Below are 13,132 nucleotides of genomic sequence, written 5' to 3' on the forward strand. Positions count from 1 at the left end.
GCCGAAATCGGACACCCAACCAACTGAGCCACCCAGGTGCCCCTGGCTGCTCTCTCTAGACTCAAGCCATCTCCTTCCTATTCTATGATCGAACCATCTGAACTTTGAACCATGTGAACCACATGCTCCCTCTCTCCTAGGGTCCTCTGTTCAAGCTACTACCCCCTTGGAACATTCTCCTCATACTCTGCCTAACATGACACAGATTAGGTGCTCAATATCTGCTGAATAAGTGGAGGGAGGGAATATATAACGCAAGATCAGAAACATGTTTCATGTTTTCATTTGAGATGAGTGAGTTTTAACCTGTCATGTCATGTAAGACTTGTCATTTTAGAAAAGTAAAACGTTTCCAATTAAGCTCACTTTCCAATAATGATAGAATGCCCTGACTACTGCACAGAAGTACCCAGCAAGCTCAAGCCCAGAGAGTACTCAGTGAGAACCCAACATTAAGCAGTGAAACTGAGCTTCATCTAAATCATTTTTCTAAAACAATTCCATAAACTTGACACAACAGACTACCTCAAAATGCCTTTCCAATGAAAGAAAACAAGCCAACATAACCCATCTCATAGCACACTCTGATTTTATTCACAGCTTATTACTAGATGACCCACTTACTACTAACTGAATTGCAACAGCCTCACTGTGCTGGTCAGCTGAGGCCATATATGTGAAAGTCCTCTGAGCAAAGTCAATGCCACCAGACAACTGGGAGATAGGAACACCCTATTTTTACAGATGTTGTCATGGTCTGGCATGCACTAAGAACACAAGAACAGCCAAACTGCAAAGCTGAGTCAGATACTCCCTAAAAGATTCACTTTAAAAAAAAATGCATGTATTTCATTCTTCTATACAAGGCAAATCATGCAACATTTATTTTTTTATTTTTTTAATAACTGCAATTTGTTGAAAAGATTAAAAAGCTTAATCAAATTTACTACTTAAATAACTTATGTGTAACATGGGAAAGGCAACATCTCTGAAGTAAAAAGAACTAAGATATTTAGCTTAGAGAAAGCTATAAATATACTTAAGGATTAAGGAATAAGGAATCAGGGGAACTCAAGCTGAAAGTACCCAAAGGCACTTGGAGGATTCCCTCGTTTCACTTGTGAGCAAGCTGAGGCTACAAGAAGTGAAGTGACTTGACCAGCATCTCCTATGCTAGTAGAAGGCCTAGGGTGTGGACTTGGGTCTTCTAAATTCCAATTTAGAATCTGCAAGAAGTTTCTCCTTCACATTTACAAAAGAAATCTATCCTTACAACTCCCACTAATTTTTTCTCTGGGTCAGTAGCCACAGTGGGTGCTTCCTTTCAGTGTGCCTTCTGCTGGGAAAATGGCTGTCCACACGTAGGTCACGAAAGAGCACCCTCTACCTTTGCCTTAACCCCTGAAGTCAAGACCCTTTTCACCGGAGCTTCTCAGTCTCTATCCTGGCAAAGTAGCTGATATATAAAATTCTACACATTTTCAGAGGAAGCTACATCCTTGGATCTCTGACATAAACTGAAGGTCAGGGTTCACAGCAATTTTCCTCACTAAACACAACACCTTAACTGACAGCATTTCCCCCACAGAATGGTAGATTTCCCCCTGGCATCATGCTCTCTTCTATTCTCATACCAGAACTACTAACAATAATGTCTCTGAAATGTACATGTACTAAGGTGTCCATAACCAATATGAGCTCCAAGAATTGGCTCATCCCAGGGGTTATTTCTATTCCGACAGGTTGACAAAATTTTTAACTAATTACAGAGTTAGATGAATATACTGTCTGACAAATGATAGGTATTAAGTAAATATTTGCTTAAAATATAGTGAGAGGATGAGTAGAGTTGGGGAGACAGAAGGAGGCAGCCTACTCTGCTTATGCATAATGCCTCATGTCCACAGGAACGAAAGAAATGCCCTGTTACGAATTTGGAAAACATACAGCTTTTCTACTCAGCAGATGGTTACAAGATGTTTCCTCTTTTCCACAGCAGCAGAAGACACTAATAAGATAGAAGTTATCAAGTACTTAACCAGAAGTTAAGTAAGTCCTTTTCACATATATTACCTCATTTAATGCTCAAAACACACCACCCTGTTTCACAGATGGGGAAAATAAGACTGGGTTAAATTTTAGTCTTCTGATTCAAGATTTCATAAGTTCCCTTTCCTCTGCCACCCCAAATCTGTACTGACTTCTTAAAACATTCCAGAAAAAGCTATGCCTACCAGTGAACCATCTCATTTTATAAAAGCAAAAATTGATCTAACGGACACAGTAAATATAGAAATGATAGGTAATCAAATGTTCTTCCTTGTACAACACAAAACAACTATTGGTTTCAGAGGGTTGGACACAAGAGTGGTATCAAAGGAAATTCAATTCCTTCATATATTTGTTAAAATAAAAGAGGTTATATTCTATTTGAGAGAGTTCTGGTATGAAGAAGAATGAAAGTTGCACATTGGAAAAAATGGACCTCAAAATTCTTCTACCTCCAGAATTTCTTAACATAATTGTTTCACGAGTAAAAGTGTAACAATGAGAGGAAGACTGGCACAGAGCCGTGGAAGGTTGTGACCTGTGTTCAATTCCAGACCCCACCACATACTAGCCCTGTGGCCTTTCTGGGCCTCAGTTTCTTCCCATGTAAAGTATCTCCTCATGGAGATGTTGAGAGACTAAAACAACACACACACAGGGTTCAGAACAGCACCTACCCCCAGTGAGCAGAGGTAACTGTGCACCAGGTGGGGACTATTGCATAAACTCTTTGATTCACACTACTCGACAATGTAGTCAGACAAAAGCAAATCCCATATTGAGTTTGTCAACACAGGCAAATATTTCCAAGCCAAGATGTTTGCTTCCAAAGACAACCTCTTCAAAGATGTTTTAACTATTTTGGCAGAAACAAATGTAATCAACACATTTTTAGTCAGTGCTTCCAAGTTTCAAAAATGTGTTAAAATGCTCCACAAAATATTTTTAACAGCAAAGATGGCACAAATATTTTGAAAATTCTATCTGGCTATAACGGTCTCCCTAAAAGGAAGAGTTAAATAAAGGACAAAAGCAAAAAGTTGATAAAGTTCAAGTACTAATGCTTTAAATTTAGGAAATGCTCATTTATTTCTTAATCAAATAAGGGGGAAAATATAACTATTCTCTTTGTACAGCAAAGGCTTTAAATTTTTGCACGTCCTTCATTTAACTGAAAAGATCAAAGCATTGTAAAACTGAAAATACCCAAATTCTATGCAACTATTTCATAACGAAATTTTCAGAAACTGGTTATGAAATCCAAGTAACAACTAACAATGGTAAACATTTTTAAAAATTAATAAATGCCTTCTCATTTTAAAAGATGAAACAGTTCAGAAAGGAATGAGTTAGTCAACTGTAAACCAAATTACCTTTGTTTTCAAAATTAGTAGACCAAAGCTATCATATAAAAGGAAAAGCCTTTAGATTTTATCCTAGTGCTTGAATTCTAATAAAGAATTCTGGAGTCTAAGATTCATAAAAGACTTGGCCAAAGAAAATAATGTCAAATAATTATATTTCAGCAAGTTTGAACATTAATATATTCTTCTAACATTTTGAGGTGGTTCTCAATTTTTTTTAAGTTTTAAAATATGAAAGTTAATTAAAAATTAAACTCTTCATTATTTGGAGACTGATAATATAATTTGTACAATATCCACACTCCTTATTTCTCATCCTCTCTCCTTGGCTTCTTTCCTTGGTTACTGAACTATACGTTGGCAATTCACCAAAAGATGAAAAGGAACATAGGAAGAGTTTGGCTTTCATTAGTTAATATGTGGCTACGCAGTATGGTGGGAAGTTAAAGTTCTTCATGATTACCATCCCAGAGGCCTAACTTCCAGGTAACTAAGTTTACAGTCATGGTCCCTGTCATTTGTTCTACACAAACAATGGGATATACTCCACACAGAAAAGAGCTATGTTTTATTACTCTCGAAGTGCCTCGTTTTGGTTCAATATATAACAGGTACATAATAAGTGCCTGACAGAGAAATAAAAGGAGAGAGAGATGGAGGAAAGGGTGAAAACAGTAAACAAACAAAAAGGTACGCAGTTACATACATGAATTCATAGATATTTAAAAGTGAAAGAGAGGTATACGGGAAAAGGTAGGTAACTTGTATCAGGTTAAGAGTTCAGCTTGGTAAAAATATGTGGGTCAAGCTCTTCCACTTACTGGTTGAGTGACCTAACCAAGTTATTTACCTTTCCTAAGGCTCAGTTTCCTCCTCTGTAAAATGGAGCTAAAAATAGAACCATTCCATAGGCTTGCTCTGAAGATTAAATATCACAACAGTGGAGTGTCTGGCATATAGTAGGACTCAACAAATACCATTATTATTAATAGCAGTTTCATGATTTAGTCCAATATTCTCCTCTTCTAGGAAATGAAACTGAGCTTAAAGAAATTTAAAAAGTCCAAGTTCTACAGCTCTCTGGGGCAAAGGCTGACTAGAACTCAGACCTCCTGCCTCCTGGGCCCCAAATCCGCACTGCTTATCAGAAAACCTACATTGAGGGGCACCTGGGTGGCTCAGTCAATTAAGCATCCGACTTCAGCTCAAGTCATAATCTGGCAGTTCATGAGTTTGAGCCCCATATCGAACTCACTGCTGTCAGCCTGTCAGCACAGCACCTGCTTCGGATCCTCTGTCCCCCTTTCTCTGGCCCTCCCCCACTAATACTCTCCCAAAAATAAGTAAATATTACAACAAAGGAAATGAAAAGAAAAGAAAAAAGAAAAACTACATTGAGAAGAGAACAAGATGCAAATGCTAAGCTAGGGTGATGCTGGTTCCCAAAATTTAGCATTTTTAAGAAACATGCTTTTTTTTAATGTTTTTTTAACATTTATTTATTTTTGAGAGACAGAAAAACAGAGCTTGAGCAGGAGAGGGGTAGAGCAAGAGAGCGAGACACAGAATCCGAAGCAGGATCCAGGCTCTGAGCTGTCAGCACAGGGCACGACGCGAGGCTTGAACTCACAAGCCACGAGGTCATGACCTGAGCTGAAGTTGGACACTTAGCTGACTGAGCCACCCAAGCACCCGGAAACATGCTTTTAAGAAGTATATGTCTAAAACATATGCCACGTTCTCTTATGCTCCACTAAAAGATACTCTGATCAAGTTAACTCAGGGGTAAGGTGCTTCCCATAAACATTCCAGATAATTCTACTGCAAGGACCCTGGAGTTGCACTTGGAGAAGCACTGCTATAGAAATAAGAAGCATAGGGACCTTCCTATCCATAGTCTTGGGCATTAGAATCATCTGTGGAGCCTTATCTATTACATTAGAATCACAGGGGTGACATCCAGGCACCTGTTTGTTTTTTCAATTTTTTTAACATTTTATTTATTTTTGAGAGAGAGAGTGTGTGTGAGCAGGGGAGGGGCAAAGACAGAGGGAGACACTGAATCTGAAGCAGGCTCCAAACTGTCAGCACAGAGCCTGATGCAAGGCTTGAACCCACAAACCACAAGATCATGACCTGAGCTGAAGTTGGATGCTAAATGGACTAAGCCACCCAGGTGCCCCCAGGCCCTCAGGTGACACTTACATGTGGTCAGTTAGAGATTCAATGGCCTATAAACAGAGAAGACAGCCATCTTTGCTGAGATCAATGTAACAAGACTAGAAAGAGGTGGGATTTATGAAACTAGAGAAATAAGAAAGCTTTGTGGGAAAAGCTCAAGGATAAAGGTAGGAGACCTTGTCACAAGGTACAGGAAGCATGTAAGTCTTAGACAAATAAATCCCTGAAGAAGGTGACTGCAATGAGCTCATTCCTCCCTGTTCCCAAACATGATCTGCCTTTTCCACCACTGTTTGTAACACTCATCCTTCACAGATGAACATCAACTCCTATAAACATCAACCCCTGCTCTGACCTCACAGCAATATCCTTCAGCACTTTGACAATTAATCTAAGTAGGTTGCTGAGCAGCTCAACTCAGCTACTGCCATTTACTGTGCTGCCTTTAAGGACATTACTTAACCTTAATTTTGAATTCTTCATTCTATAAAAGAAGAACTGTCAATTTTGCCTATTCATACAGTTGTCAGGATAATCAAAAGCCACAATGTTTCTAAAATCCTTTTTCTAATTCCAAAGCAATACACAAATCTAAGATACTCCTTTTTTTTATTTTCAACTCCTGATCGGAGGCAAGATGTAACATGACTCTGAGATTTTATTTGGTAGGCACTCAAGCAGCGGCCGGCTGAGCCACCTCCACAGAACCCCTGCGCCTGGAGGAGCATTCTAGGTCAGCATAGGATGGCAAGGATTTAAAGGGGAGGTAGGCCGGTCACCTATACTAAGAATGACAAATTTCATAGGACCAGGGAAGTTAAAGTCAGAGGCCTGCACTAAGTCGAAGTTTAATAAAAGTTCAGAGAACTGTACACTATTCTACTTGGAAGCTAACTTAAAAGTCATCAACCTCAATCCTGCAGACAAATGACCAAGAGAAAGAGTGGAATCAATAGGGAAGATATGAAAAAGATCCTGAAGGATTAAATAAAAGGAATGCTAGCTAATCAGTCATTTCTGAGCTGTAATGCTAATAAAGGGGTTGAGGGCTCTCATTTGCATTTGATTCTCCAACAAAAAAAGTAGAGTCTGGGGCGCCTGGGTGGCTCAGCTGGTTGAGCGTCTGACTCCAGCTCAGGTCCTGATCTCACAGTTTGTGAGTTCAAGCCCCACGTCAGGCTCTGTGCTGACAGCTCGGAGCCTTGAGCCTGCTTTGGATTCTGTGTCTCTCTCTCTCTCTGTTCCTTCCCTGCTCACACTCTGTCTCTGTCTCTCTCAAAAATAAATAAAGATTAAAAAAGATTAAAAAAAAAAAGTAGAGTCCAATGCAAGATAAATAGTTCTAACCAAGGTAATTAAGCAAACAGAATCAAACACCTCAAAAGGTGACAGGAAGAATGTCCTAAGAGAAGTTACCTAAGCTGTCGGTTCTGACACTTTGTAAGCCCCAGAATGAAGAGTCTTTTTCTGGACTGCAGGAAAATAAGACATCAAACTCCTCAGACAATGACTATCCCATTCAGTTTTCACCCCAAAAGATGTAACGATTTGGTAAGTACTTCCACATCACAATTATTTAACAAATCTAACTGGCAGGTGTGCACCTTCTTTTCACATATATTTACCATTGAAGTTTCAAAAATCTTCAAAAATATTCCAATTAGAAAGGTAAAATCCTTGGCATGAGGATAATACAAGGGGGGGGGGGGAAAAGAAGGTCTGTGTAGCACTTAGGAAACAGACTTTGATTTTAAGAATTTCCAATATTGAAAAAATGTTAAGGCTTACAAGAAGCCAAATTATACAAAAAAAACACCTAGAAAACATGAAGCAAAGCAAGAGGTTGCATTGTAAACACGGAACAGCTAAGTCGTTTCTTTTCACGCTGACATGGACTATATGCTTTCTTTTCGAAAGGTAACCACTGAAAACTGTAAATATTAAGGGATGACATAATATTGGCAAGGTGTGGTGATGTATGTAAACAAAAACATCTTCAGCGAATTCAGCAGCTAAGGCCCAAAATGATCATGCACACTGACCCTCATAAAACTTGATTCTATCACTGTGCCAATGATCTCTGCTGACCTTGCCAAGACTGTTTATCATCACATACCCCATTTATGTCCGGAGTTTGTGTAAAAAGACAAAGTTAGAAGTAGCTTAAAGAAAAAGCCATCAAATTCCAACTAGTAACATGTAGAGGCTGTTTTGGGTAACACATGTCTCAAGCAAGTAAATAAATTTTACTTACATTTAAATGTAAGTAAATATACATTTTGCGCTTATGTTTACGTTTTAAAGACAAGTGAAAACCCCAGAGAAATAACTCATCTGAAGCTAAATATCAGTGTTAGGAATAAAGATCTCAACTTCCTGACAGATGGTGTCATACTGAAACTCGTATGACATGCTGCCCAAATGATTTCTGATTTTAGATGGGGGCTGAGGAACAACTCATGTAACAGAGACAAAAGACTTGGGTGATTTCCTCCGTGTTACCCATCCCAACACACACACACACACACACACACACACACACACACACACACACAAACTTAAAGTATATGAGTGTTCCTATGCATGAAAACTGATAGAGAACTAGAACTGACTTTTCCAAACTTCTCAATTAGCAAGCCAGCACTGACCGATAACTGTATTGTATTCTGTCTACATTTGTCATGAGGCTATTGTCTTCTCATGACTATTTTCTGATTCAATTTTGCCTACAAGTTTCCAAAAGCTATTCCACAGGAAAAGTCAAGAGATGTGAACTAGAGAACTTCAGAAGATGTGCATTCGCTTTCAATGAAGCTTTCTTAAGTCTTCCGATGACAACAAAAATGTATAGGGGTTTAAAGTGTGATCAAAGAATGTGGAAATCACAGAAAATAAAAATCACAATAACCAAACCTAAGATTACAGACAATAAAATGCACCAAGAACTCTCCAACTTCCACACAAGCTAATATGAAAATAATTTAAAACAGACAAATTACAGAACCTCCCTCGGATTATAAGCACCAGGAGTACTTATTTACACCTGCAACTCAGACTCTGCGTTTCACTTACCTCATTTCCATCTCTGCCCTTGGAAGCAGAGAACCCAAAAGTACAGAGGGAATGACATCTCTTTTTTTCAAAGTGAAAATTGTTTATTTCACGAGGGCAGAATCTCTCAGTGTTATGCTTTTCTTGAACACGGCTATAATTTTTTGATGGGTCTTCAGAAAGCCCACTTTTTTCAGAAGATCTCTCTGTACCATAGTGAATGGAACTTAAGCTGGCTGCCTTTCGTAAAGAGAAAACCTCAGTTTTCCTTTGGAATGTTATTTCTCTCCTGTTGACAGCATCTAAATGTTCCTTCCTCTTTGCACAATATGGAGTGCTGTTCTTTTCTGGAATCCTTTCGTCCAGATCACTAACTTTTAGTTCTGTTTCACTGTCATCAGCAGGAGAGGTGTCCACATGGTAAGACCAAATGCTCACAGTACTCGGCACAAGTTTCTGTTTATCATCAACTATAACTTCTGTCCCCTCTTGCCGAATACCACTTTCCGGTGTGAGGTTTGGGGCGGCAGATCCCTCCCGCACCAGTCCCCTGAGTGAAAAAGCAGGCTGTTCTCTTGAGAGCTGAACGCTGCTCTCCCTCTTGTCTTCATTGTCCTGGCTTGGCTCTACTGAGTCTGTGTCACCCAGAGTTGTCTTGACCGGTTTTCTCCTGAAATATTTTCTTCTGGGAGAGTATTTTTCAGGGCTCAAAGGAGTTTTGGCAGGATCTAAATACTGTTCTTCTTTCTCAGCTCTTACACATCTGCAGACATTCCCCATTTGATTTGCAGGAAATCACAGTTCCACAGATTCACTCATTCCAAAATCCAGGGCTTACCTCGATCTTCCGCATTAAGTCTGAAAGTCCCACACTGACCTCTAATTCCTCAGACTTTGTGACCATCCTCTTCAGCATGAAGCCATTTTGCTTATGAGAAAAACACACGCAAGAAATGCCATGGCATCTTGCCCAGCTGGGTCCCTGTGTCTCATTAGACACCGTGGCTTATTTCTGGCCACCAATCCTTTTAGACAAACATTAATGTTCACGGTAAAATTACAACGCTGCTGAGCTTTCAAGGCAAACCTCAGCTTTATCACACGAGAAGACTCTGACCCTCACTCTAACTTTCGATTTTCAGAAATGCAGTTACGCTACCAAAGTTTGCATTAACCTTTGAAACTACTGGTGGTTCAACAAATCTGAGAGCAAACAAAAAGCAAATACAGGAGTAATTTAACAAAATGTCTTTCAAATTTAGTTTCAGAGAGTCTCTACCATATAATTTTTTCTTAAGAAAAAAACAACTAATTTTGGTACTTGCCAAAAAAAAAAAGGCTCAAAAATCTATGTAAATTATACTCAGACTTTTTAAAAACATCAGCCATTAAAAAAAAACCAACAGGATGATTCAATAGCTGAAGGAGAGATAATAAATGCTAAATTCCTAAAAATATCAATTAAAATTATTTCTAAAATCTTATAAAAGTTTCTAATATTTTTTGTATTACATTTTCATATGACACCAATTTCCAAGCCATTTTCCTTATGTGATCTTTAGTATTTTCACATAAGCAAATTGATAAATTTTGTGATTTAAAGCATAAAATGCTTAGCCAAAAGAAACACATGAATGTGTTTCTTTTACATGAAGGAAGGCAGTTAAACTTCATATATAACTTTTGTAATTGTACCCTAGTTAAATATTATGCAATTTTACTAGGGTCTTGCTGTAAAAATAGTAAATCAGTATGGAGCCTGATTATCTAAGGTGTGCATATTTCTAAAACTGAGTCACAGATGTGGTAAAAAGAAAATTAGTATGGCATGACTGGACTTACACGTAAGCAGATTATCATTTGACTCATTAGAAAAAAAAAATAATTGCCATTCTCTAGGTAGACTGATCAGAAGACGGAACTCATTATACTTTTCTAAATAAGAATATCCAATTAAATAGTCAAGTTAGCAATGTTGCTGATACTTGTCAATAGGTCTGTGTGATGAGGCTTTCCTTAATGATTCAAAGAGATAATGAAACAATCTCCAATGGCAAAACTGAGTATCCTAGGAGACAAACCGGCAAAAATAAAGGCTCCGATGTGGGTTTATTTTTAATTTGATTTTCAATGTCTTCATTGGCAATGGAACATTATTCACGAGAATTTAAAAGTATAATGGCTAGAGTCTGTACTGGCAAGATAAAGGCACAACCAACCATTGATGTGCATCCCATCCGCCATTCCTTCTAGCCCTGCCGGTCTGAGCAACTGCCCCCTCTCCCAGAAATGGCCCAACTTTAGTCTCTGCCTGGAAGCTAGCATTCGTCCTGCAAAGTCTAGCTCTAATATCAGTAAAAATTTCCCTTACTCTCTAACACCTTGCTGATCCTACCACAACACTCCCTCCTCTGCATCCCCATTTTTATTTATATTGCATTGGACTCGTCACCAATAGATTTATGAACATTGTCCCAACAGATAGAACAACATACTTCATTATCTTAGTATCTCTGAATCTAGCATATGGTAACTATTGATAGAGGATTACTGTGTTGATAATGCTTATCTTCAGACAGCCTGACTGGAAAAGAGATTCAACTTGTGATACTGGTAATAAATATATTTTTAATAACTAATTGATCTTTTAAAGTTACTTCCCTTAATTATGCAAAGTATAGAGACAAAACAAACAAACAAAAACAACCAAAACTCACTTGGAGTGAGGATGATCACCACTGCTGTAAATAGCCTTTTATCTTGGCATAATCAGAGAATCATTCTAATCTTAAATTATCAAAGTACTATGAAAAGTTCTTTCATTCAAATAAGAAGAAATATTTTTATTTTACCAAAACATTGTTGCATTCCACTTTAAACAGATCTGGGTCTAATTTTTAAATATTGGTGATAATTTAATTTAATATGCTGTAGTTCAGGTCCTAAAATACACTGGAACTCATAATACATGCCACAGGACCATTAGGATTATATTAGAAGTACTTCTGTGGCTGGTCTTCCTTTTTCTCCCAATGACAAAACGCAGAGTTTCTTAATACAGAATTCCTTTTTAAAAAGTTTATTTATTTATTTTTGAGAGAGAGACAGAGAGTGAGCATGTGGGAGCACAAGCAAGGGAGGGGCAGAGAGAAGGGGAGAGAGGGAATCCCAAGCAGGCTCTGTGCTGTCAGCACAGAGCCCGATGCAGGGCTCAAACCCACAAACCGTGAGATCATGACCTGAGCCGAAATCGAGTTGGACACTTAACCAAATGAGCCACCCAGGCTCCCCAGTATATAATTCTTTTTTGAATGACATTTTGCTTTATATCTCTTCAAACTTAAGGTTCTATATAGACTGATTCTAATTCCCAACCATTTTCTCACAGTTTGGTCTGACATTTTCTGGTTTCTGCTTGGGAAATGTTTTCTCCAAGGTCTCCAGTCGCTTGGGAATGTTTTCTCCAAGGTCTCCAAAGTCTTCCTTCTAGACAAAACTATGGCTTAGTCTTCATTTTCTTATTTCATACTGCTCATCATTCCTTTATAATTGAAACTCTCTTCCCCTGGCTTCAGCAATACTAGATTTTCTTGTTGCTTTCATCTATCTCTCCAAATGTTCCTTTTCTGTTTCCCCAGATGGAACTTCTTCCTCCTGCATCCCAAATCATGGGCCTTCCCTAAACTTCTGTCCTTAGCTCTTCATGTATTCAAGAGGATTCTCTCAAATCCTCTGGAGATCCCTCTCTCCAACACTTTTATACTGATAACTCCAAGTGTGTCACCTGTAGGCAACTTCCCAAACTGCTCAGTGCACAGATGCACAGGACACCCACCACACCATCAAACCCACCCGGGAGGCCATTCATTCTCCCCTGACCATCACTCTGTTTCTCTCAGTCATCTACTGGTTTCTTGTTTGTTTTATCTGTCAGGCGCAACGGTTCAGAGTCAGCCTTAATCCCTCTCCTTCGTTCTCTGTGCTCTGTTGCTAAGCCCATTCTTTTCTTCTTTCAAAATGCCATCCCTTGGATTCAATTTTCATCCCCATCTGAGTCCTGACCTTTATCACTCTACTCTGAGATCACCACCTCGGCTTCTTAGCTTTTGTCTCCCTAACTATAGACTCTACTCATTTCAATTTATTTCATGTAGAGTTGATAGATTTAGTTTCCTAAAAACATTATTTTTCAGGTTCAGAAGGGTTAAGTGATGCACCCAATGTAATCAACTGCCATAAGTAAGAGTTAATGGTGACACTTAGCGCTGCCTCCCACCACAGTCTGGGTGGCTTCCTACTGCCTCACAGCGCTCTTACTCTGACATTCAAACTCCAGCCACAGCCTGTTTCCCAACTGTGTCGGTAATGATGGGATTGGCTCCCTGCTCCAACAGGCATTTTGTCTTCCCATGTGGGGTTCCTGTAGTCTCTATCCTACTAAAAGTTGTGGGACCTGATCCACTGAGGACTAATTAAAGGATCCCCAG

At 38.9% G+C, this 13,132-nt stretch overlaps 1 protein-coding gene across 23 annotated transcripts in view; it reads right to left on the reverse strand.

Moving 5' to 3' along the window:
• The window catches only part of DST (dystonin), a 510,899-nt gene that overhangs the window by 215,298 nt on the left and 282,469 nt on the right, over positions 1-13,132 (reverse strand). The window contains exon 1 of one of the 23 annotated variants that reach the window (XM_040473817.1): positions 8,667-9,652. The exons of the other annotated variants lie outside the window; for them this stretch is intronic. Coding sequence (XP_040329751.1) covers positions 8,667-9,425 — 759 coding nt within the window. The 5' untranslated portion in view covers positions 9,426-9,652. Of the gene's footprint in view, positions 1-8,666; positions 9,653-13,132 lie in introns of those variants that run through there. 23 annotated transcript variants of the gene reach the window in all.

The sequence above is a fragment of the Herpailurus yagouaroundi genome, unplaced genomic scaffold (assembly GCF_014898765.1).
Source record: "Herpailurus yagouaroundi ecotype Mexico unplaced genomic scaffold, PumYag 139, whole genome shotgun sequence".
NCBI classification, from domain to species: Eukaryota; Metazoa; Chordata; class Mammalia; order Carnivora; family Felidae; genus Herpailurus; species Herpailurus yagouaroundi.